The sequence below is a fragment of the Heterodontus francisci genome, chromosome 10 (assembly GCF_036365525.1).
Source record: "Heterodontus francisci isolate sHetFra1 chromosome 10, sHetFra1.hap1, whole genome shotgun sequence".
Taxonomy (NCBI): Eukaryota; Metazoa; Chordata; class Chondrichthyes; order Heterodontiformes; family Heterodontidae; genus Heterodontus; species Heterodontus francisci.
Genome location: NC_090380.1, coordinates 98323537 through 98350579, shown reverse-complemented (window position 1 = coordinate 98350579; position 27043 = coordinate 98323537). Strand labels below are relative to the sequence as shown.

Here is a 27043-nt window from a genome sequence, read left to right as displayed (position 1 = left end):
TAAAATCTGCATCTTTTGACCAAGCTTTCAGTCATTTGCCTTAATATCTCCTTATGTAGCTCAGTGTTTTATAATACTCCTGTGAAGTGCCCTGGGATGTTTTATTACATTGAAGGAGCTACATAAATGCATGTTGTTAACTTCTCCACCTCTCTATCTCTCCTTTTAAGATGCTCAAAAACTACCTCACAGTCCTTTAGTAACTGTCAAATTTTGTTTGGCATTCACTCCTATTAATTGCCTCAGGACGTTTTACTATTTGAGGTGCTAGTTTTTTAAGTTACATGTAAATCGATGTGTTTGTTCGTGAGGCAGAATGCAAGGGGATTGTGCTGAGCGGGTAACATTAAAATTAAGTTGTAGAAATTGTTAACTAAATTAAACACTGCCTTTATAGAACTAGTGTAATCCAGGGTAGATGTTCTTCGGTATAGCTTGGTCAATTATCTGAGGGTAATGGAATATTTGTGTTTACTGCATCAAGGGATGCTCTACTTGCCATTTGATAATCAGAGTTGTTAGCTACAGTATATAAATTGAGCTCCCTCTAGTGGCAATAAACATTAGTGTCACTTATGTAAACGTTTGGTTCGTTCTTGTTTTGGTTTAGTGAAAATTTTGATCTCCAGACGTCACCATGCACAGCAGCTCTCTGGGATATTTAGCAATACTTGTGTGATCTGGATCTATTCTGAACAAAGAGGATTCCTTTTTTGTTCTGATCTGTTCATCTCTTGGAGTCATGAGGATTTTCTTCAATGTATTTGTCATTATTTGCATTTCCTTAGCCAGCAGGATTCTTGATATTTCAATGGAAATCTTTCTGCCAAAGGTTAGCATCATTGTTCAGCTGTGCATCATGCACCTGAGTGAGCAGAATGATTTGCAAGTAATGTTGTTTTTGTGATTGAAGGACAAGTGCAGACAGTCCTTCAGCTTGGTTCCAGGGACCCAGGTTTTTTAATACACATTGCTCATTATCTATAACTTAGCAATATTTTTATGACTGGGCAGCGCAATATCTTTGCTTCCCTTGAATCTTACTGGTAATGTACTCTATCTTTTTGTGTTCTTATTCAGATGTTTGCATTTACTTTGACTTGTTAACCTCTTTTTATTTTGTTTCTTTTGTATTTTCCTTCTCTTGAGACTGATTATGGTTATTTTTGCCTCCTTTACAACCCACAAAGCACAAGTTTTATTGTATTCGATTATCACTACTTATAAATGATCTATCTGGCTCGTATTTAATTATTCTACTGTATGCGATGTCACACAGGATATTCTGGCAGCTTTTTTCCCGCAAAACTTTTTTTAAGATGGGCTTTAGGTACTTCATAAATAGATCTAACCAGACATTTTAAGAGTGGTGAATAATAGTTTCACGCGAGTTAACTCTGCTTTCTTCTGCTTTCCCTTCCCACCGATCCACTTAAGTAGTTAGTACTAATCCATTTGAATAATATTTGTTTTCCATGGCGCATCGTTTCTGGTTTGGAATTTGTTTTTTAATATCTGTTCCCCATATTAATGTAGTTTGGCCAAAAGTTGATGTATTAAGACCAAATTGGTTGCTTACTCAACTGGATCTTAAAGTTTTCACCATGAGCTTAATTTATGTTTGTGTTACCCACACTGGATTTTGTAGTGTGCTTGTTTTAAAAACTGTAATCTTTAATGCAGCGTAAAATGGACTGGGGTCTTGGCTACCATCAGAACAAGGAACCAAATCTAAGACCCTTTTGAAAGCGGGGTGCAAGGTTGTAATACCTAAAGGACAACGATTTTTGCTCTCCCAGACTCTTGAATTGCAGAGGCTCTAAAATGCAGATTTGAGTTGCAATTTTTAACACTTGGAAATAAAGGAAGGGCCAGCTGGCTTTGCTCAAGTCAGACTTATGATCTCTCAGAATTGTCAAAGACAAGCAACTATTGACTTTTGATCTGGATAAATTTGAGAGGCTTTCCTAGGTCTGAAGGCTAAAAGAAAGACATCAAGACCAGCAGTGATTTACGCTGCTTCAAGAGAGAGGGAAGCCACTGGGCTGTTTGGGAGAAACAGCTGCTCTCCGATCACCATTATAGCAAAATGCTGCTAAGATTTGAACCCACTTTGAAGGCTTGAGCTCTGTGGAGGAGAAGAGACCAATGGGGTCACCAGAGATTGCCTTATTAATGGAAGTCCAGCTGAACATGTTCGGAAGAAGTGAGCAAAGAGGACATTGACTTTGACGAGGACACCAGGCGATCCAACCTATTGCAGCTGGGAGGAGTTTGGGACTTTTAACTGCAAGGATACCTTTTCGCTGAGAACACTAATGTATAAATGTGTTGGGTTTTTCGAGTTTAAGTTAATGGGGAATACCTTTCTCTGTAATTTAGTATATTTGCTACTTACTAAGTACTCTTTAGTTAATGTTGATTTTTAGTTTATAGTGAAAGTCTTAAAACATAAAATCTTGTGTAATTCTTCAAATTTGGCAGTTCGTGGTCTCTACTGATGCCATCACACCTGCGATTTCAGCATGATTTTGAGTGTATATTGTTCCTAACTAATCCAGTTTTGGCTGTGAATGAGTGTGTGCATTCCATAGAAGAATGCTAATGTGACAGCAGAAGGGAAATGTCTTTCCAGTTCAACTTCATGCGTCTAGTATTTAGCATTTGTTCTTTATTTTTTAATTCCAGGCAGTTTTGAAATCCTGTACAAAGATATGTAAATTGTCATAAATATGATGAAATTCAAATCCAGATGATCTAACATTTATGTACATGTTAAATTTTTAAATTCAATTTAGAAGTACAGACTTGTCAAATGTCCTCTAGTTTTATACCAATTTTCTTCACTTGGGTGGGGCTGCTGTTAATTTCACCACTGAAGGTTTATCAGTTCTGTGGTTTGTTGATTTTTATGTTTTTAAAGTTTTTTGGCTATGTCATCTTTCACCCCTCCCACTCTCAATGCAGTGGAAGGTCACAATGATTGAGGTATGAATTTATCACTGGGGACTGAAAGCACATAATTATCTACCATTAAGAAGTCTAGAGGTAGAAATGGGTGCTGAGGGGAGTTTTTAATTGAAAAGTCAACATATGGAATGGCCGCCTGTATACAGTAGTGGAATCATTAGGAAACTGAGGTGCTGCATCAATATAGTCTTTGTGGATGAGTGGCCTTACTCAGCTGTAATTGTCTTGAGCTGGGTAGATGGTAATATAATTAGGCAACTTTCATATTCGAGTGGCATGTCAGAGCATAGAGTCTGAGTAGAGTGAATGCGGCTGTAGGGATGAATATAGTATTGGACAATGTTGGTAATACTGCTGTTTCGTATAAAGTTTCTGTGGGCAAATTGGTATTTGTACTGAAAATAACTGTAGTAGGATTATTTTTTATAATGCACAACTGAACTTGAAGTCAGAACTTTCAGCATGCATATCTTGTGTACTGATTCTAACCAGACTGCTGTAAAAACGTTTTTCCTTCTAAAAAGAGACACAATAGATTTGAGCAATAAACGAAACTGCTGTGCCTTCAGAGGATAACTTTGAGAATCTGCCCCATTTCATAGTTTTGCTTTGGTTGGAAAAAGATTTCTGATGCAGCACTTCCGGTAGCAGAAGTATGCTACTGACTGTGCAATAAAACTGATGGCAGACCAAGTCAAAATCAGCACACCTTTCCTGCACGTCTTTCGCAATTTCAGAGTTGCTGACTCCTTCCAAAGCATGAGCTGTAGTTGAGTCAGAAAATGCTTTTTCCGAAGCCTGTCTCTTAGATGACACTAAATGAAAGTTCCATTTTATGGAGTATGAGCGTGTCATTGGTAATTTCCACAAACTGTAATAAACCCTGTTGAGGCTATAATTAGCAGTCTCTGTAAAATTTGTATTGCACTTGGACAACTATAAACCTTGATTGTAGCATAGCTAGTTTCTGCCCCGTCTCAGTCTATCTGCTGCTGAAATGGTCATCCATCTTTGTACTGAAATCCCTCCATGGGCTTCATTCCTTCCTATATTTGTAACGTATTGCAGCCCTTCAGGAGCTTTGTTTCTCCATATGCTAAAATAAATGAGATTTCTTTGGGAACTGCCTGACAAGTTCGCTTTGAATTGTAATACCCTTTTATTAGACCGTAGTCTCTGGTTCACCCTTAGGTTCATAGTGACTGGGTTGCCTTACTTTGAGTACACTGTGTGAAGAATTGATCTCAAGTTAGCAACTAGCACTTTTGTTCAAATAGCAGTACCAATTTGCAAGTAAGTGCCTAGATTTTAGCAATAAAACATACACCCATAGATGGTGTTACAATCTGGAAATGCTCCAATCCGTCAATTAAAGCCTCTCTAATCACCATGTAAACAAGGTCAAATCAAGAGGGCCTCACTGTTCATATTTCGGTAAAGTACTGCCTCCCTATCCCACCTTTCACAAGTTTTAACTATTTCACAACTCTCAGCTTGTATTGTGACTCAACTACAGCACATGCTTTGGAAGGAGTCAGCAACTGTGAAATTGCGAAAGACGTGCAGGAAATGTGTGCTGATTTTGTGCACTTGTCATGCCTATCCTCAGCCAAGTTTTGTAATATCTGTGTTGCCATATTCTTTGTATTATTTACACAATGTCTATCAACCATGGCTGCCACTATAATACTCCTCACACAAGGCTCTGTACAATCCGTGACATTACATCCTGTAGTGATGCTTACATATATACATATCTACCTAGCAACAACTACATCACATTTCCCCCCATTCTCTGACTTCATTCATCAGGTTAAGTAATGCTGTGGCATTTTCACGACTCTGCTGCAACACGTTCTCCTTTCACTTGAAGATGTTTGGTATTTAGAGTCTCTTAGTTCTTCACTTTGTTGTATTTGAGTGGAACTATTCGATGACTCCAGATTGCTATCTTGGTTGTCCTCTGGGTTGTCTGCTGATTGTCCTATCACTGGTTCATCAGCTCTCTCTGATGACTGATTCTTTTGCATTCTTCCATTTGTTTCTTCTGTGGAACTGATACCAATGATCTTCTGTTCCTTCTTATCCCCAGTCAGTCTGGACAATGTATAATCTTGGATATGGTGATTTCTCTATCACTTCATATCTATTCTGACCTTTAACGCAAAGCGATTCTCTATGTTGGGTATTATTTTTTTCACAATTTTCTCACTGTCGCATCAATCAGAATTCTCAGCTTGAATTCACCACTCTCTGTCCCCTCTCCCTCATTTTTTTTCCAAGTCTTCACTAATTTGTGGCTTTAGTGTACTTGGGAGAATAGGAAGTTGTGTCTTCAGTCGTCTTCCCATTAACAATTCAGATGGGGCTATCCCATTCTGAAGTAGTGTAGATCGATAGCTGAACAGTGCCAGTTGAAAATCTTAATTTTTCTTCAGTAAAATCTTCACAGTTCGTACACCTCTGTTTGCTTCTCCATTGGCCTGAGGGTATCTCATTGAACTGGTGACATGAATAAATCCATATCTTTCAGCAAATTCTTTGACACTTTTGTTCACAAATGGTGATCCATTTAGATTTCACAATATCTGGAATTCCATGTGTAGCAAAAGTTTCTCGGATTTGATTGCAACCTCTTAACTCAGACCATGATGTAGCTTAACTTCAACCCATCTTGAGTAATAGTCAACGACAATAAGGAACATCTTTCCTTTATGCCGAAAGAGATGCATTCCTAGATGCTCTTATGGTCTGGATAAACAGATGACATAAGTAGCACTGTCGCCTCTCGTCTGGTAGTAGCACATGTGATGCATTTGGACATGATATCTTCAATATCTTTCAATATCCTGGCCACTATGCTGAGTTTCTGGCTCTTGCTCTGCATTTAGTGATCCCTAAATGAATGACGCAATTTCTCCAAGATCTCTAATCTTGGGATGACCAATCTTTCATTGTAGATTAGCAAATCATCCACAATACTGAGATGACCTCTCTGCTCATATTTCCCTAAAACCAGGTTATGTGGCAAATAGGATGGCAGCCATTTTGACAATATTCTCTTCTATCGCATACCACGTCGTCTTTCTGCAAGCTTTTGATTTCACTCCATTTTTTTGCTATTGCCAGTAAATTCTCTGTTATGGTTAACACAAAGACTTTTTCCTCCATAATTAAGACCTCTTTCTTCAGATCTTCGAATTGTTGCTCTTGGTAACACATCAGCTGTAATTTGTAGTTTACTGGAACATATTTGGTCATTGAATTAAACCTCATTAGTCTTAGTCGAAATCGTTTCACCCTTGGAGGTAACTTTGCTAACTATTTCTAAGTCAACAATGTGGTTATTAAACCGCAGTGGCTTGTGTTCGGTTTCAATTTTGAATTTAAAGCCCAATACGTGGTCTGAAAATTTTTCGCATGCCCATGTTGCTGCCCACACTCCCTTCTCAATAACTGCGTATCGCTGTTCGGTTTCAGTCAAAAAACGAGAAGCAAAATACACAGGTCTGTGTCTTCCATCCTTCTGGATTTGGAACAAGACTGCACTCAATCCTGTTGCTGATGCATTTGCCACAATTATGGTCGTTAGTTCTGGATCATCGTGTGCTAACACCTCTGACTAAGTTAACATCTTTGATTTTCTCAAAGACTTTTATCTGGCTTTCTCCAATACCACGTATTACTGCTCTTTAGCAGTGGTCACTAGGATTCATTTAGCGTAGCTAAATTTGGTAAGAATTTCCCCACCTGATTCGCCATTCCCATGAATCTTTGTTATGTATTTCTGTTATGTTCTTTGGTTCTGGAAAATCTTTTATTGCCTTCGTCTTCTGTAAATCTGCCTTGATGTCTGACCCATCGATTAAGCGATCAAGGAACTTCATTGTTGTTTGCAAAAATGCATACTTGTCATTTATTGCGAGATCTGCTTCTTCTAGTCTTTGTAATACAGCTCTTACCCTTGTGTTGTGTTCTTTTTGATTTGCTCCATCAATATGTCATCCATATGACAAATTATTTCCACTAAGCCTTCTAGGATTCTTGACATGGTTCGCTGAAAGATCTCCAGTACTGATTATGTTGTTTGATTACCTTTAAGAATGATGTCCCTTTAAGATCTTATTTGGTAATGAGCCAAGTACCAGGATGCAGTCATGTGTCTACAAGCCAGAGTCACTCTAAGAGCTGCTGGTCCCACTGCCAGTAGCTGTGCCAGTGTCCAAGGGCATGGCCCCAAAGAAGGGGGTCAAAGTAAGTGGTGTCCAAGCAACAGACCAAAGGTGAAAAGAAGCACAAAGGGATACGGAAGGAGTGTTAGAGCATTTACATCCGCAGGGTGCTGAAGCGGGTCCACCCCAACAGGAGCATTTCTTTTGAAGGCCATGAGTGTCCAAAGCTCGTTTGTCACTGACCTCTTCGAGCGTGTCATCTGCGAGGCTTCCTGCTTGGTCCACTACAGCAAAATCTCCCCTTGACATTCAAGGGCATTACCATCGCTGAATCCCCCACTATCAACATCCTAGGGGTTACCATTGACCAGAAACTGAACCGGAGTAGCCATATAAATACGGTGGCTACAAGAGCAGGTCAGAGGCTAGGAATCCTGAGGTGCGTAACTCACCACCTGACTCCCCAAAGCCTGTCTGCCATCTATAAGGCACAAGTCAGGAGTGTGTTGGAATACTCTCCACTTGCCTGGATGGGTGCAGCTCCAACAACACTCGAAGCTCAACCCCATCCAGGACAAAGCAGCCCGCTTGATTGGCATCCCATCTACAAACATTCACTCCCTCCACCACCGACACACAGTGGCAGCAGTGTGTACCATCTACAAGATGCACTGCAGCAATGCACCAAGGCTCCTTAGACAGCAGCTTCCAAACCCGTGACCTCTCCCAACTAGAAGGACAAGAGCAGCAAGTACATGGGAACACCACCACCTGCAAGTTCCCCTCCAAGTCCCACACCATCCTGACTTGGAACTATATCGCCGTTCCTTTACTGTCGCTGGGTTAAAATCCTGGAACTCCCTATCTAACAGCATTGTGGGTATACCTACCCCAAATGGACTGCAGCGGTTCAAGACGACAGCTCACCACCACCTTCTCCAGGGCAATTAGGGATGGGCAATAAATGCTGGCCTGGCCAGCGATGCCCACATCCCATGAATGAATAATTTTTTTAAAAAGGCCCAACTCCTTTCCCAGGCTGATCGAGGTTGCCACCATTATAGGTAGGGAATATGGGATTAATGTTAGTATAAGTGGGTGGTTGGTCGGCACAGACTCTGTGGGCTGAAGGGCCTGTGACTCTATAGGGGGCATCCGTTCGAGAAATGCGTGGAATCATCTGACCACCGCAGAGCCTTCATCCATGCAGCCAAAGTTTTAAAAAAAAAACTAATTAAACCACTCGAGTGTGAAAAAGAGCTTTAATTCATGCAACCGGAGCTATAAAAATGCCATTCAACCATTCGAGTGTGAAGAACATAAACACTTGGAAACAAAGAGCCATTGAACTGCCTAGTGAACAGCTGTGTAAACAGACAGACTTAAGTTGAGGTTGAGGGAAAGCTCGATATTCCAGGATCTAGAATCTTCAGGCGTGAAGGGGGTCAATCTCAGCAGCTAATCTAAATAACAGATTTTCAAAAAGGGAAAACCGTTCAGAGTTATAGAACAAGTCTTAAAGTAAGTTTTAAAGCAAAAGAACAGCAGAAAGATGGATACCAAATTTTCCAGCATGAACTGGAAGGTCATGGATATCCTATCCAAGTTCCAACTTTTCAAACAAAGAATGCAGTTAGGTTTTACAGATCAATTGTGGTACCAGAGAAACAGACTGCTTAAATTAAAAATACTAGTAGCGGTTGGAAATGAGGGATTACACAATCAATACCTCAAGCTTATCTGAAGACCAGAAAGATCTTGCAAAGATATGGAAAGATCAGCTTAGGTTGACTGAATTTTCGAATTCACCGCCTGTAAATGATGTCCTGCAGGCAACAGCCACAGGAATCAATAGACCAGTTTGTCAATAGATACCGTAGTAAGGGCAACAAATGCGATGTTATTTTAAGAAGTTGAGCTGTCAGACCGAATAATGAAGCTGGAGCTTGTCTCAACACCCATTGAAGCCTTTCCGAAGGACCTCTCTGGGGGGGCGGGGGGTGGTGTGTGAAGAAAGGTCACAGCATTGATGCAGTGCTGGAAGATGGCAGGAAATACGAAGCCATTGTAGCTGAACAACAGCATCTGCAAGCATTAGGTGCAGCATCAGCACCATAACCAGTTCAAAAACAGCAAACAAGCTGTGTGGCAAGTGCAGTTTGGTCCCACTCACTGACATTATCCTGCATTTTGAGACCTGTGCCAGGCGTGCGTTACAAAAGGACACTGGGCCCGGTTATGCAAGAAATCTGGCTCCATAGACACCGTCAGAAGTCACATTAAGGCTCAGACAAACAGACGGCAGGTGCAGAAACCAGGCAGTAGGGTGGCGCAATGGTTAGCACCGCAGCCTCACAGCTCCAGCGACCCGGGTTCAGTTCTGGGTATTGCCAGTGCGGAGTTTGCAAGTTCTCCCTGTGACCGTGTGGGTTTCCGCCGGGTGCTCCAGTTTCCTCCCACAGCCAAAGACTTGCAGGTTGATAGGTAAATTAGCCATTGTAAATTGCCCCTAGTGTTGGTAGGTGGTAGGAGAATGGTGGGGACGTGGTAGGGAATATGGGATCAATGTAGGATTAGTATAAATGGGTGGTTGTTGGTCAGCACAGACTCGGTGGGCCAAAGAGCCTGTTTCAGTGCTGTATCTCTAAATAAATAAATAGAAATAAAGGAGCGCTCTAGAGACTGGCATAAATGCAAGCCAATACATGAAATTCACGGCAAAACAAACCTGAGACGAGACTTAGAGTCGCAATTCTCAGCCAAAAGACGAACAGGCGTCACACATTGTGAATCTGACACACCATGTTGATGACGTCAAACAACTGGAAGCTTTCGCCACTATTGACGATATGTGCCCAAAGAAAGTTGTACTTGAACTTTTATTGTGAACTGTTCATTTGTCATACTCGTTGCTTTTTTTTCAAGTAATTTTTAAAGTGCACCTCCTCTCCTTCAAGGCACTGCACATCTAATTCAATGACTTTGTCAATGGTGATTTATAGTTAAAAAATCAGAGGAGGTGTCTATAATTTCTCCCCCCCCCACCCCCTCACCACCTCCTAACTTTCATGTTATGAAAGTGACTCTCTTCTATTAAATATTTTTTTTTGAGGATTCATAGTAAAACTGAAAAAATGTTGGACTAGTTTTTTTTCAGGAGGGTGTTCAGGAGGAAAGGATTTGTTTGACAAAATTTACTGGTTGTCACATGACTCATTAAAAATAGAACAGAAACCCTAATAACTGGGGAAAGATGTGTGCAGAGAAGTGACAGGTCAGAATGTGGACTTTGTGTTTCCGGCTTCACTTTTGAATTGTTTGGAGTTGGGAATTAACTGGAGTTTTAACAAAAAAAACTGAAGGACAGAACCCTGAGCTCAGCCCAGCCTGTTCCATCTCTATAAAAAGACTGCAGAAAAAGGAAGAGAACTCCCAAAGAGGGAAGAGAATTTGCAAGGAAGGAGAGAAGACCACAATTCAGCTCAGATTTCCAGCACCTCTCTGAAAGACCCTGAGAAGTTCACTGTGTCAACTCCTCTCGTTTCCTGTCTTTGAAGAAAAGCCTGCTAAATTCTCAACGCTGCCTGAAAAGAACTGTTGTAAAAGATCCCAGTGATCCGTCTATGTGTACTAGGAGGCAAGACTGTATTCCAGTTTTGGAACACAACATATCTCATCTGCTGTTTGTTCAAGAATGAGAAAGTATTGAGCCCAAGTGTTTTTTTTTGTCTGTAACAAAGCACTAAAAACCAATCCCTTCTATTTTTGTGGTTAACTGGCGTCTGTGTGAGAGAGTCTGAGGGGCTAAGGTAGAAAGGAGGGAATGTTGATATTTCACTCTATTTATGCTTTACTTCATTAGTGTGTCATGCAGGGCCCCCACCTGCAAAGAATGAGGCATATTAATTTTACCACATGGACATTAAATTTCAAATTGTTGGGAAAAAGAGAAGGCTTGTTATCAGGGGTTGCCAGGCCCCTGGCTGGAAAGACATTTTTACATATTAACAGACCGTGTTTGGAGACAAAGAACCATTCCCTGACACACAACACACACAGCCAAGACATGGTCAGTCCAGTTAGTCACATGACTAACCTTGGCAATCTGGGGTTTTATGAATTGTACAGTTTTGAACTGAGAGCCTGGAGAAAGCTGTTTGCTCCTGGATTGAGCAGACCTCTCTTTGTCACAGCCTCTCTTGTCTGCTCCCATCTTTTTCTCTCAGAACTCCAAAACCCACTGAAGGCACATCAACCCCAAGAGAGACAAGTCTCCTACAGTTTACACGGTTTAAGAAGAATACTGGGCCCCAACGAAAAGCAAGATCTACCTACAATCAGGGTCTGTACAGTGAGCTCTAAGAACTGTTACAACATTTCTTCAGATATTGCCTCAAACTTTTCCACTTTTTTTTTCTTCTCTTTCTGTCCCTATCTGCACGTGTATATCGCGTATGCCTACTAGTGTAGGTGTTTCTGTATCTGTGGGCGTTAACCGAATTAGAGTTTAAGTTTAATAAATGTCACTTTTTTTCAAACCTGAGAAAACCTGTTGTGCTCATTTCTTTGCCTTATGATTGGAAAGCGGTGAAGAAGGATTCACCAAGGTGGAACTAAAAACACGGTGTATTTAAAAATTAAACCCTATTACACTAAGACCAGGTGGTGGCTGAAAGGGAACCCTAGACCTCTTTCTCACCTGGTCGTAACAACTGGTTAAGACTTGTTTTATAATCTGATAATTTTGTTATCTGTTAAAGAAACCTGGATGGTGTGTTTTATTCTGGGATAAAAGTAATCTACAATTGACTATCAGCAAGTCGGAATAAATTTAAGTATATGTTGTGACCTGTGGAGAAGCGGGACCAGAATGAACAGTGCACTCCTCCCGCCTCAGTCGTAACAATGTGGCGAACCATATAGCACTAAGTTCACATCTCTCAACAGCACGGCTAAGAACACAAGCTCTAGAGAATCACAAGGATATTCTTTAAATGATGCTTTGTGCTATGGACAAATAATATGTCTTGCAGTTCAGAAAGGATTGTGTAGTGTTAGGTTAGAATGAAGGTAATATGAGCACTCTTGCAATTTATATTAAATTCATGAATAATGGTGAAGGTAAATTTTGAACAGTTAGAGAGGTTTAAGAAGTTCACGCTGCGAAGTCTCATCTTTGCAGCAGAGTTGAAAGGCATGTTCTTTATCCAGTAATGCAGTATGTGAAATTGTATAGAAATTGCAACATGGAAGCCGGCTGTTTGGCCCAGCTCATCTGTGTTGAAATTTATCCTTCATGTGAGTAGTAGTTGTAATCTCGTGCATCCGCCACGTCTTTTTCCTTCACCACCTGTCTAGCGAGTTCTTAAAATGTCGGCATGCTCTTTGCTTCAATCACTAACTCTGGACAGCCCCTTTTCTGTCCTTCACTTCTATGTCCCTTTTGTTTTAGACTCCTTATTCTCTGGAAACTGTCTGTCTCTATCTACTCTGTCCCAATTTTATAATTTTTAACCATACTAATTTCCAGCAGAAAAATCATTTTCAACAATTCTAATTTCCATTATTATTGCTCTTTGCTGTACATTTGCAGTCATCAAGCGTTGCTGTACCTGAATAAAAGCTTCAAATTGTCTACTAAAATAAAAGCAAAATACTGCGGGTGCTGGAAATCTGAAATAAAGACGAAGTGCTGGAAATACTTCACAGGTCTGGCAGCATCTATAGAGACCTGAGTATTTCCAGCACTTTTTTTTACTTTCAGTTGTCTTGTTCCTAATCAGTCTCCATTGTCATTTTTCTTGTAGTTGTGACTTATGATTGCATTGATTCTTGTTGGAGGTCTAACTTAGACTGTTTGAAATGCATATTTTTTGCCTATTCGTTGGCTCTTTTTTTCCCATTCTGTTAAATATGCTTATGGTTTCTATGTTAAAGGCACTATATAGATGCAAGTTACTTGTATAGATTGTTAGGGCTCAAGGGGTTAAGCTAGGAAAAAAAAATGTTTTGCTTTGATTTCAAAAACAAATTTGACCACATTTCTTGTACTAACTTAGGCATTTTTAGAGCAAGTTCTGTCATGGACATTTAAAAACTATACAAGCAGACCAAGTTGCATCTTTGCATCATAATTAGACATCCAGGTTCTTGTGTATATAACTCAAAGTTGCGAATTATCTGAGATTGTAAATTTCACTTAATATTGACTTGTCTTGATTTTTCGTTATATTGTAAAATAGTTCTTCTAAAACTCACTGGTAGCTTCATTAGGCTTCTATATTTAAAAAAAAATCTTTTTGCAACAAGGAACATGTGAACAGATAATGTTCTTTGCAACATTTGAAACTGAAAGGTGGATAAACTAAAATTACCCATAATCCCTAACTGTTTCATTTGCTACTGGTTTACTTGTGTCTTTTAAAGCCCATTTGTTGAACTCCTGGTTAAGCATTCATATGTAGACATTGTCCCTAGAACTTCCCCTGATGGGGCAACATGGAAGAAAATGGCAGGTTTGGAGGTCGTACTTCATTATGAGGTATAACATGATGTGGCAGTGCATAACTGAGATGCCTGTAACTTTACAAGTTAGTTCCTTTTTTATAACATTTCAAAACATGTCATTTCAGCAGATATCGGAAGCACAGAATCATGTATACGACTAGGGAAGTCCATTCCCCTCTGACTGGTCGCAATGTTTAAAAATCAGGATACACAATTCATACTTGCATCTTTCACCTGATTTTATTAAAATCAGTAATGCTGCCTGTCTCAATCGCTTCCCTGGGCAGTCATTCCAAATATTCACACCCTTGCTTTGAAATAGTTAAGTCTGATTTGTCCATTCATCTTCCTTCTTCTCACCTTCATCCTATATCCCTTGTCGTTCTGGGGGCCATGCTAAGCAGTTTCTTAAGGACACTGTCAATTCAAACCCTTATAAATCTTTTTAATATCTCAATAAGATCCCTTTCAGTCTTTTTTTACAGAACCAACAATTGCTTGTTTGTTGGCCCTGCTTGAAGTTCAGTTGTCTACTAGTTATCAGTCCAGTAACCCTATGCAGGCATTCTAATGTGATGTTTTCCTACAATATGTCAGCAGAGCTGCACAGAATATACCAAATGGTGATGAGGTGGTAATGCTGTGTATAGGGTCACTATCACATTGTGTGATTTATGGAATACATCTCCAGATCCAATTTTGCCCTAATTACTGCTCCCAGGAACTGTGCAAGTGGTTTCAGTAACCTGTTGAACGCCCCCACCACCCCCAATCTTTTTCTTTGCTTTATCCTGTTGACTAAATCACTTCAGTTTTTATTTCCAGTGCTTATTGCGTAGTCTCATCACATTACACTTGACATTACATTTGCTATTTCTCAGCCCAACTTGCCAATTTATTTGCATGTCATGAACCTACTCTTGATTGAAGCTCCTCTCTCTCCCTTCCCCAAACCTCCTTCAGCAAATTTTGTCTCCTTGTCCATTTGATAGATGAGGTGAACAGTAAATGTTCTTGCACCGAAGCATCCCACTAATCACATGCTGATCACCTATTCTCTGCTTTGCTGTAAAAGTATTGTAACAAAAGCCTTGCTGACCTCCAGGTAAATAATGTTTAACTTTACTTTATCCATAAGCCTCAATACCTTCTGAGAGAATTATAACCTGGTTGTTCAAGCGTGATCTCTTCCCTCTTTTTCTCACCCACTTCCATGGTGAATTGCATTGCTGACTTTGTACCAGGGCGGCGCAGTGTCTAGCACCGCAGCCTCACAGCTCCAGCGACCCGGGTTCGGTTCTGGGTACTGTCTGTGCGGAGTTTGCAAGTTCTCCCTGTGACCACGTGGGTTTCCTCCGGATGCTCTAGTTTCCTCCCACGTGCCAAAGACCTGCAGGTTGATAGGTAAATTGGCCATTGTAAAAATTGCCCCTAGTGTAGGTAGGTGGTAAGAGAATTGAGGGAAGGTGGGAATGTGAGAGGAAAAATAGGATTCATGTAGGATTAGTATCAATGGGTGGTTGATGGTCGGCGTGGACTCGTTGAGCCGAAGGGCCTGTTTCGGTGCTGTATTTCTCTATGACTACCTCTAGGTGTTTTAGGTGCCTTTTGCGATGTTCCCTGTTTCCAGTCCTTTCCTATAACTCCGAATTCTGATGATTCAACAAAGATCTGTGCCAGAATGACTCCTTTCAGTGGTTACTTCCTTTGGTACCTTTTTGTGTGCAGACCATCCGGCCTTGTGCCTTATCCTCTTTCACTCATCAATCTTTCCATAACTTCCTCATCAGTAATTTCCATTGTCATGAAATGCCCTTATTTCCTGGAAAATCAACTTTCACTTCTGGGAGAGTATTAATTTCTTGATGTAAAGAACATGTTCCAGCTATCTTCCTTTTTTCCAGATTTATTTTTATTCCTTCATGGGATGTGGCATTGCTGGCAAAGCCAGCATTTATTACCCATCTCTCATTGCCTGTGAGAAGGTGGGTGGTGAGTCAGATGCCTGATAACCTGTCCTGCTCTGTACCTTTCCAAAACTAACTGCTTCTAGACACTTTGTTTACTCTGAAATTGTAGAAACCTCTTTATGTTCACTGCAATCATAATCCCTTCATTTGTGCTTGCATAACTAGTTTTTCAACAGTCTTTATCCCATCCTTATTGTGCGCTCTCTCTCAATGTAAAGATCTAAATTTGAGGATCTCTCGCTCTCTCGTCTCTCACTCTTTCTATCTTTCCCCCCTGCCATCCCCGCACCACTCCTGTTCCTAATTAACTTTGTTCTTTGCCCCAGTAGAGTTCCTCTATTTATTGTATTTCTTACCCAGTGCTATCAATTATCCTTAATTTTAACATTCTGCATTTACAATTCTCCTCCAGGTTTTTATCCCCAACAATATATTCCAGTCCACCTCTGTTGACTCTTTCTCATTACCTCACATTTAAATTCCAGCACAGGCAAGTTATGCCGAATGGCCATTTTTATCATTCTGTCGTTCCACTCTTCTGCGCATGAAACCAGAGCCTTTATTTTAGATGGTGATCTAATTGTAAAAAGAAGCAGTATTTGGACTGTCTTAACAAATGTTGCTGTGACTTATTTCTTGGCTTTGCTTTGTCCTATTCTTCCCAGTTGTTCGACATGGCACTTTTTGGCAGAGGTTTTTGAGTCGTCATCCCTCAAGTGGCCAGCAGTACCCCTTTCAAAGCAATGTAGTAAAGATTGACTAATATACAGGATTGAGATAGCATATTTTCTAGACCTTGAGACCAAATGCCAAATACAGTTGCAGTGTGACCTGAATGTTTTAAATATTTGGATGATATATGCATTGTGTTCCTCTTCTTGCATAATGGAAATGCTCTTCAAAGTGAGAGATGCAATTTAAAAAATATATCTTAATAGCAAGATTTTAAATAGTGGAAAGAAATGCTTCTTTCAGTAAATTGATGTACAGCTTCCAGATTCTGACACAGAATTAGTCCTGGATTAAAATTCCAAACTTTTACTGTCAAGTTATTAGTCTTGGTTGGTTTGCTGAGTTTAGAGTTTATGAGAAACCAAGTGACCAACCACTAGAATTGGTTAGTGGAGGAAAGAAGGGAAATGCATTTATTTTGGCTGGCTTTTGGCTGAATCCAGATGAGCATTTGTGCAGACCCAGCAGGGGCGATGATTGTAATGTGTGTAGTTGGAGAGTTAGTGAAGTAAGATACCCAAGCAAAAGAACTTTGCCATTGATGCTGTTGATTAGTTGAGAATTGGGATTGAAAGCAGTGCAGGTGGAGGCCTGAGTGTGAGATGGGTAGTCTCAATCCAGTTACCAGTACTCATGAAACAAATGTATTTCATGTGCAAAATGCTGATGCTGGAAATCTGAAATAAAAATAGAAAATGCTGGAAATACTCAGCAGGTCAAGCATTGTCTGTGAAGAGAGAAACCGTTTCAGATCTGTGACCTTTCATCAGAACTGTATCAAACATGAGATGGGAAATAAGAATAATGATGAACAAGGTAAAAGAGACAAACGGAAATCCAGTCGGAGAGGTGAACAGAACTTCAAGGTGAGCATTCCTGGAAGAGAAGTGGCAGTGAATTAAGTACTAATGCTAAAGCAAAATACTGCAGATGCAGAAAATCTGAAATAAAATGTTTGTTTCAGCAAATTTCTGATGAAAGGTCATTGACCAGAAACGTTAACTCTGTTTCTCTTTTTTTACAGATGTTGCCAGACTGCTGAGTATTTCCAGCATTTTCTGGTCTTTTTATTTCATGTGTTTCAATTGGGCATATACAGTGCAGTACAGCTCTAGTCAATGACATACAAATATTGAGTCATTGTAGAATTTTGTATCCAGCATTTCATCTGGGAGATGGAATTCTATTTTACATTACATCTGTTGTATAACTTATTGTAATCTTGAGTATCTGCTCAATCAACTAATAATTGCTATCATTTCCAGGCATCTGCTGACTAGTTAAAATTAACAGAAGCATGGCTCAGTTTCCAACAGCTTTTGGAGGTAAGTACTTTGTGGAATGTCAACTGTTATTTTGATGGTTGCTTTGACTTTTTAATGTTATATTGCCCAATTTCTCTGCTTCAGGAATGTTAGACTTGAAGTCCCTTATAGTACCAAGCTGTCAGGGAGGGTAGCTACATTCTGGCCTACATTCAAGTAACAAACAGCACTTTTTTGTTTGAGAATGGTGCAACTTCTGTGTTTAATCCCTTGTAATGTACAGTCGGTGTGAAGCCCACTCCCAGAGCTGCTAATGCTGCTCCAAACTGGCTGCTGGGGCTTCAGGAGCATGGGTTGGGGTAATATCCTTTTTATTATTAACTCCATCCTTGTAGGAAACAATTGGCCTCTGCTTGATGCTGTATTTTAGCATTGCGGAGTTTTCTGGGTCACGCACACAACCCTTTATTCGACAAAAGAGGTGGTGCTGCTATGTGGTCTTGTGGAAGCTGACTAGCACAAGTCATAACATCTTATTCCATAATTTCATTTAGATAGTGGGGTACTGATGCAGCCTCCAGAGATGAGTATTGCAAATCTCAGAAGTGATGTACTCCCTTCTATGAGCTTATTGAAGTAAAAAAAAAGTTTAAATAATGATTTCCCTAAAATAACTGCTAATTGGACAAATTGTTTGAACAAGAAGCTCAGAAGCTGCAATAATTCAGACATTAAAATGTTACGGTTCACAAAAATTAATATTTAAGTTTAACTGCAATATCGTGGAATCTCCATTATCTCTCAATGGAGGGGATTCCCTGGTGGATAATTGAAAGAGCATAATTAAAGTTTTGGTTTTATGCATATTGTCTAGCAATACCTTAGGCAAGGATGAGGACAGGTACAGTGCACATGATAAAAAAACTAACTTTAATGAGGCTGATTATGTTAAACAGGAGGTAATTAAGTCAAAATAATGCTGACAAATAATTGGAGCACGGGTCCTGGAAGTTTCACTGATTTCAAGGTCCTTGTATAAAATGTTTTATCCATTGCTGTTCCCTCTCTTTGCATCTATAGTTGCCCAGCACATCCATAAAACCATTGGATTATACCTACAACTATATTTGGAGAATTCATGCATCTGTTACTAAGCCCATGAATCAAAGTTCCCTGATGAAAAGTGTAACTGGGCAGTCTCTTGTGAGTGCAGTATGTTAATAGGCATAGAATTTGAATGTAATTAATTACTTTATTTTCAATCATGCTGCATCAATGTTTCCTCTTTTGAGTATCAACATGGGCCAGTTCGATCTCCAAAATATGAACAAAATCTAAATTTTTCAATTGAGTTCAGATGTCTGTTGGAAGTTCAGCTTAGCATTCTTTGGTTTGTATCTCTTGAACCTTCAGTTAGATTATAGCTGTACAATTGCTTCCAGATATCCCTATCTGATAAAACCTCATGGAAAATTCTTGTGGTAGATCTCCATATTAATAAGTTGATCTAGAAAAAGTACTGTGGAAAGATTAAGGTAACATGGTTTTAAGACAGGCTGATTATTGCAATAATGTAAGGTTGGAACTCATCCATTTGTATGGTTGCATTTTGTGCAGTTTTAAAAGGTTTGTTTGTTTGATTTCCCCATGGGGGACCTATTTTACTTGAGTTTTGTTTCAGTTGCACTAGAACGGAGTGGAGAAAATTGTCGGTTGATGAACTGATGATTTTTTAAAAAATTTTTTGCAACAGGGGGCCTGGATATCTGTGCCATTACAGTGGAAGAAAGAGCTAAGCATGACCAACAATTCCTCAGTATCAAGCCAGTTGGTGGACTGATTACTGGTGAGAATAAAATTAATCTGCTCATGTACCTCTAGTTGAATCCTAAAGTGAATTTTATCCCTTTTGACTATTTTGTATTCAAATTCATGCTCTACTACTACTTTCATTTATATAACTGCTTTAACATGGAGAAATATCCTATCACGAGTGGGAAATTGGGCATCAGGTAGAAGTTCAGGGAAGTGATTAAAGGCATGTTTGAAGAGAGTCCAGCTTCGAGGAGACTATTGGAAGTAGTGAGAGATGAAATGCGATGGATAGCTTTGGAAAAGGAATTTGAGTACTGGAATGTGATGATTGACTGTTCTGCCACCAAAGTGGAGAGCTATGGGGGAAAGGCTAGGATAAGAATAATGGAGTGTGCCAGTTGGGATGTAGGATCGGAAATGGTTGCAGAGTTTGCGTGGGGAAATGTCGTAGAAGGAATTTGAAATGGTTGTGAGAATTTTGAAATTGTTTTCTGAGGGATAGGCAACAGTAGAGTTCAGTGAGATCATGTGTGATAAATGAGCAAGACTTGATTCTGGGTGTTGGAGCTTTTCCACCTTTGAATTTGTGAGGCCAGCAAGGAGAGCATTTAAGAAGTTTGCTTGAAGTTACAAATGTTTTTTTCCTTATGGGTGGTGACGAGCTTAAGGGAAGAGATGGGTGAACCTTAAGGATACAATCTTAGCGAGAGAACGCATGTATGATTTGAAGCTTAGCTTTGGGGTCGCAATCTATCAAAGTGAAGTACGATTGGACTCAAATCCAATTTGACCTGGAAGCTGGAAATGGATGATAGCAGTGTCTGAGATGCAAAGTTTCTGGCACAGTCAAGAAATAATTTGGTCTTGCTGATGTTGAACTGAAAGAAGTTTTGGCTTATCAGTCAATTGATGTCGTACAGGTAGTCAGACACAAAACAAGAATTGTGGAATTGAGAGTAATGGCAGAAGTAAAGCTGGGTCGTATCAGCATACATGTGTCCCAATGTTTACACATCAAGTCGAGAAAGCATGAGGAATAGAAAGAGGCTAAGGCTAGAATCTCATGGCATGCTGGATATTACCTTTGGGCAGGAAGCCAAAGTAGGGCATTTTCTTCCTACACGCTAACATGTAGAAATTGAAACATGATGGGGAAGAGCCATGGAGTAGTATTACCAAGGAGAAGCATAGGAAGAGATAATTGGAACAGTCAACTGTGTTGAACTCCGGAGAAATTGAAGAGAAGAAGCAGCATCATGACCACAATCATGGCATATATTTGGTGACTTTTACCAGGGTAGATGCTAAGAGAGTCAGAAATCAGATGGAAGGAATTCCAACAGGGAGCGATGGGAAAAGTGGGTGGAAGTTGGGCAATGTGTGTAGGTGACTAATCAGGCAGAGAGTTGAGAGGGCATGTAGGATAGGCATTTGAAAAAGAAATTGTGGGTATCGAAAGAGTACTGTTGTGGGGTGGAGTGGTGGGAACAGTGGCGTAGGAATAGGCAATTAAGTGAGTAGTCTCAACTTGCTAATATTAAGTAGTTCAATATATTAGTTTTTGTCAGAGTCTTTAGTATGCTTTCAAGGTGGATGACAAAGAAAAGAATTGGACTTATGGCCAGCAGTTAATCTATCAATGCTAGCATCAAATATTTTCCCCAGTACTTTTTAATTTGAGAGGAAATTGACCAACATGCTGGTCACATGCTTTAATAATGTCTTGCCACATTAATAACTGATGGATTTCTTTCAGTCTCTTCAAAAAACGGTTTTTGGGTTGCTTTGGCAAAATGGGTACATTCAGAACCATTTATGAGTGCCATCTATAGAAATTTAAGTTGTTAGGCAATATTTTTTTTAACCAAACCTAATTAATAATCAGATTTCCAGTATCTGCAGTATTTTACTCTTCTAATTAATTACCTCCCCACACCAGATTTTGGATCCTTTTCAAAATGGGCAAAACGAACCTACTCAAAAACTGACTTTTCACTAAATAACAGCCATTGTAATTTCACAGAAGTTTGTCAATGGCTTCCTTTCATCAAACTCTGACTTTCCTTCCAGCTTGTTTGAAACTCTGCCCATGCTGGTGACCATTAAAATGTCACATGGGAGTTGATGCAGACTTTACAAATAAAAGCAAACTCTCAAGGTTGCAAGTACTGCACTTTAAGTTCAAGTGTTGCAAGATTGCTCAACAACTGGGGATTAGTTATTTTTATGCACAAGTGCCATGTGGTCGTCATGTTCTTTGAATTTTCTTTGTGGGGAGGGATGCGAGGGGAGGGGAGAAACTTCTTGTGAAATCCCAGAAATGCCTCGATTGAATATGAAAAAAGCTTCATTACAGATTGTTTTTAATTGCAATCTTCAATTATAAAGTAGCAACATGCCTAGGCTTTAATTTTCCATCATTGCTATGGTAATAAATGTAGCAATGAAGCTTGTTGACATATTAGTCACTCTACGAGACCACAATTGTCTCCAGTCAGTATCATTTTGAAGTCTCTTGAATGGCATGCACTTCCTGTCCAAACATTTGCTGTCATAATCTTCAGTAACACTTATGTCAACATTTACCATGGGATTTCTTATGTGAATAATTGCCTGTCAAAATTTCTTACTACTTGTGTGATTAGCCATGATCTTAATTATGGTGGAGCAGGTTTGAGGGGCTGAATGGTCTACTCCTGCTCCTATTTCTTAGGGTCTTATGAGATTGCTCACTTACATATCATTTTATTTTTTTCTAAACTTTTTTTTTCTCATTGAAATTTCAGCTTAGGTTTTTAGTTAAGTTATTGTCTTTTTTAAAAAGTGCCACACTGGGAATCTTTCAAAGAAAATATACTTCATGGTGATCTCCACTGCCAATTGAAACAAAATGGCATTCCTGCTCCCCCCATTGGCCTTATCCCACTCATTGCTTAATAAATTGCAGTTGTGTCTTCAGCTTTGCTACCCACTGTCAGATCCAAATCTCCAGTTCCTAGCCTTGCTCTCCACTGCCTGGTTTTTCTAAAATTTAAAAAGCACTCTGCTCAACCTTTTGTGCTGGTTGTAGTTCCACCCAACCTTTCCCAACTCCAAATTTCCTAATGCTCATATCTAATTAAATTCGAAACCCAATGGTGTAAATTTGCTCCAGACTCGGGGGTTTTCTGCTGATGTTGACATGACTTGACTCTGCAGCCCCACACCACCTTTACAGTGGTTCTGTCCAGCCTGTTACCTGTTCAGCCTTTCCCAAATTAAAAGTGTAAAGTGTGGTCTGATGGTCCCTATAGAACCTCTTGGCTTTTAAAAAAAAACAATGTGGCCCCACTTACTATGACTCAGATAAAATATATGCCCCCAACAGTACCCCATTCGGGCTTCTCTCCCCAAGTGCATGACCACAGGAGATTGACTAGTTTTATTTAAAATCAAGTTTTGCTGAAGAAAAACTTGCTGAAAAGATTTACCTTGGCATGATTTAAGTTCCTTGAAATTGTACATGCACCTATTAATGATATTAACGAGCCATGTTTCCTTTGTAGTCAACACAACCATCTCTGGCAACAAAGTAGATGGGTGAGTTACTCCAAGGCCTGTGTTGCTCAGTAGCTGACTGCGAAGCGCAAGCCTGTATACTCTATTTTCCTTTTGTGGAGTGGTCTCTAACTTCAGCTTTTACTTGGTGGCTGTTACATGATTGCTTTAAGAACTCAGTATGCTAATGAGCTAAGTACTTGGATGTAGTCAGGTGGCTCGAAGCCATAGTCACTCTGCACTGTAACACCCTGGACAAAGGTTCTGTATTGTATGTACTAGTTCAGTTGTTAATAAACCTTCTAGGGATCTTCAAGGAACTGGAATCCATGTATCTCATTGTGTTGCTTAAGATAAAACAAAGAAACTCATGATAAGGTGGCAGCAGTGGTGAAAAGACAAGATATAAGCTTGAAGCCCACGGGTAAAACAGAAAACCAGATTTAAAAGCAGTACAGAAAACGAGAGAAAATTTGAAGCAATAAGCGAAGAAACTTTAAAACAAGTACTGAAAAGAGTGAAAGAAAGCTATATACCTTAGAAGGCTGAGAAAAGCGCCATAGAACGGAAGCACGGCTAAAAAGCAAGCACTCAGGTGAGTCATTGTGCCAACGATTGAGAAATCCTGTTTTTTTTTAAAAAGCCTTGGAAGAGTTTTTTAAAAATTCATTTTCAAAAGGCTCCATATGAGCAAGAAAAAGAGGGATCCTTGAAAAGCGTGCGATGTGGGGGAAAAAAACAAGTCTGATAAATTTGTTTTTAAAGCGCAGGCCATCCCCGAACACAGCAGAGTCTCCATTAAACCAATCAAGTGTGAAGAAGATAAATAAAATCTAGCAAAAAAGAACAAAGGGGAAAACCCCTGAACCGTCTAACAGTTGTGTAAACATACAAGCCAAGTGCAGAAAGAAAAAAAATAACACTGTCAAGCACCTGTTACACTCCATCAAAGCAGCTAGCCTGAAAAAAAATGAATTTCTCAAAGGGGGAACAGTGCAGGATTAATAAAACAAGTTTTAAAACCAATTTTAAGCCACAAATAGAAAAGTCATAATAAGTACAGTGCTGAAGGCACACACACAGCTGAACAAAGTTAAATATAGAGCAGAAAGCACAAGAACAGCAGAAGGATGGATATCAAATTTCTCAGCATGAACTGGAAGGCCATTGATATCCTGTTCAAGTTCAAACTTTTTAAACAAAGAATGCAGTTATGCTTCATCGATCAAGTAGTTGCAGAACCGGAGAGGCAGGCTGTGAAGATACTGATAGCAGTTGGAAATGAGGGATTGTACAGAATCAATACCTCTGGCTTATCTGAAGAGAACCAGAAAGATCCCCAAAGATGTGGAAAGTGCTACAATATTAGCTTCGGTAAGAGTGAATTTTAGAATTCCTCACCTGGAATTGATGTCCTACAGGCAACTGCCGTGGTAATCAATCGATCAATTCATCAGTAGGTGCCATAGTAAGGGCAGCAAATGCGATTTTTCAGAAACTGAGCTGTCAGAGCAAATAATAGAGGTAGTAATTGTCTCAACACACACTGTACCGTTTCAAAAAGACTTCGGGGGGGTGGGACGATGAGAATAAAGATCACAGCATTGATCCGCTGCTAGAAGATGGCGGGAAATATGAAGCCATTGTAGCTGGAGAACAGCATCTGCAAGCACGAGGTGTAGCCAACAGTATTGGTACGGTAACCAGGTCGGAAAAGCAAGCAAGCTGTGTGGTTTGTCCCGCTCACTATGAAGTTGTCCATTTCAAGATCTGTGCAAGGCATGCACTGCAAAAGGACACAGGGCCTGTCTGTGCAAGAAGTCTGGCTCCAAAGACTCAGTCAGAAGTTGCAGTAGGACAGGCACAGCAGCTTGGCAACAGCAGCAAGGAGAGTGCCAGAGACAATGGCTATTCATGTCTATGTTGCTGGAACTGACAACTCATTATGCGGGTAATTGTGTTGAGGTACTGCAGTACAGCATGTTGGAGTTTAATTTTGCTGTGCCACTGTAATGCCCATCTTCTAGCCTAGATTATGAAAATATATCTATGGCCTAGATCTTGCTGGAGCAGGGCATCTGCCATGTTGCCATGCCCTGCAGCTTAGTTTATTTTGCCCTGCAAATGGCTGGAAGAGCGATCTAATAACTGCATGGCAAGGGCAATAGAACATCTGGACCCTGGTGAATGACTCAACTAACAGTGTTTCTCCTAAACCAATTAAATGTAAAGATTGAGAAAGAGACACAGAAAAAACATGAGAAGGAAATGGGAATTAGAATCAAATCACATACGGAAAAGAGAAGATAAAAATTGGATTGAGAGCGAAAAAATGTAAAGGAAGAAAAATAAATGTAATTATTTTTAAAACTCTAACCATTGAGACTCCAAATGAAATTGTTTCCACTGAGTCCAAGAGATTGAGTGACATTGCCAAGAAAAAGTTTACTTACTATGGGTACTGGCCGAAACTTTCTGTTGAGTGTAATTGACAATTAATGCGCAAGCAGGGTTCGATGACGTGTCCGTACACTGACATCCATGTCCTTTGTAAAAATTGAGGTCTGTAGCAATTTTAAATGTCTTGTTCCAAGCCTTTAAAGTTGTGTTTTAAAATAACCTACTGGATAGCTATCACAAGTTTAAAGGCTTCGCGGCTCAAGACATTTAAAATTTCCAGGAGCAAGTAATTGGAAAGGATCATTGGGGTACTGGGCTAGCGGCGATATGACAAACCAACGCAAGATGACTAGGAGGCTCCGCTCAAGTCTAGCTAGGTCCAAGATCATGAAGCGGCGATGGCTCCCAGTACTGACGAGGAGGCTCAGCTCAAGTTGTGATCATGAAGCGGCGAAGTGATTCACGTGGCTCCAGTTACTGAGGAGGAGGCTCTGCTCAAGTTTGTTGAATAAAATATGCAAAGGGTGAGACAGAGACCTAAGCAAGGGGGTTGTGTGTGAGAGAATACCTGCTGGAAACGGGGAGCAAGTGACTTAACTGCACACGGTAAAAATTCCATTAATTGTGAAACACTTTCTGAAACAAACTAGAAACTCCCCATTATACTGGTTTAACATAATGGGAAGAGGGAGGACGGGAAGTTGAGTAAATGAGCTGTTTCACAAAGACTGCAGCAATATTGCACAGGTTCTGCTGTTAGACTCTGCGAAGGGCATCAATCTACGCATTCATATTTCATTCAGTTTTTGGACTAGAACACATTTATAAAGTCTAATGTGCATTAAGTGTTCTCAATGACCAGGGAGGGAATCGGGAGGCAGCTGTGAATTCTATGTTCACGTTTTTCCCATTTTCTTTTATCTATGAAAAAACATGGCATCAAATTCAAAAAATGTCATCCAACCCAACTTGGAAAGAGAATATTTCATTTTTGAAAGAGCTTAATTGAAACAGCTGTGCCTTGTAATGCAGAATATCTGCGTGCAGCATTCATTGGTTGTTTGGAAAATGACCGAAACAAACGCTCTGTAGAGAAAATTGTGGGATTTACATCGGGGACAGGGCATCTGTAATACTAGCCCAACGTTAGTGTTTCAAGGCGATTGAAAGATCATTACGGAGATCTATTTGTCCAACACTAAGTGATCCATTGCCAAGTTTTAATGGCTAAAGAAGCTGAATCAGTCTTAGCTGACTTTGTGGAAGATATGATCAAAGCAACACTTAAACATTTCAGTGGATCTGCGAGAAAAAAAGAATTGATAGATTTGTGAGCTGAATGAAGAGGAATACTCCAGCCTACAAAAACATTAATTGCCACAATATTCATGACCTGCGACAATCTCATTCATCCTGTATCTGCTTTTTTTTGAACTGGGTTTTGCCATTTCTCTCAGTGAATTTGGCACTGCAGCAAGAGAGTGCTGATCTGTGCCGCGCATACTGCTTTCTGGAAAAGTACTTCATGGTCATTTTGAAGCCGTTTAAACAGCCTTCAGATGAAGATTCTGTGCTGGAATCTCATTTCTAAGCTACCTGTCTATTCCCAGTGCCAAGGTCACAGATGCTGAGGGAGTGTAAAGAGCAGCACTACTTGACAGATACGGAGATTGTC

General features: G+C 40.0%; 1 protein-coding gene and 1 long non-coding RNA gene across 7 annotated transcripts in view; one reads left to right on the top strand and one right to left on the bottom strand.

Moving 5' to 3' along the window:
* Nucleotides 1–27043, top strand: part of itsn1 (intersectin 1 (SH3 domain protein)) — a 237636-nt gene that overhangs the window by 48483 nt on the left and 162110 nt on the right. For 3 of the 6 annotated variants that reach the window (XM_068041136.1, XM_068041137.1, XM_068041133.1), the window contains 2 exons: nt 17617–17676; nt 19370–19462. In XM_068041136.1, coding sequence (XP_067897237.1) covers nt 17649–17676; nt 19370–19462 — 121 coding nt within the window. In that variant the 5' untranslated portion in view covers nt 17617–17648. Of the gene's footprint in view, nt 1–677; nt 833–1683; nt 2321–17616; nt 17677–19369; nt 19463–27043 lie in introns of those variants that run through there. The other 3 variants (XM_068041138.1, XM_068041134.1, XM_068041135.1) reach the window with 2 other exon arrangements.
* LOC137374665 (uncharacterized) lies at nt 8422–25926 on the bottom strand. The gene is made up of 3 exons (XR_010975878.1): nt 25422–25926; nt 24370–24471; nt 8422–8605 (listed from the first exon to the last, which is right to left on the bottom strand). It is a non-coding gene; the product is annotated as an uncharacterized lncRNA (long non-coding RNA).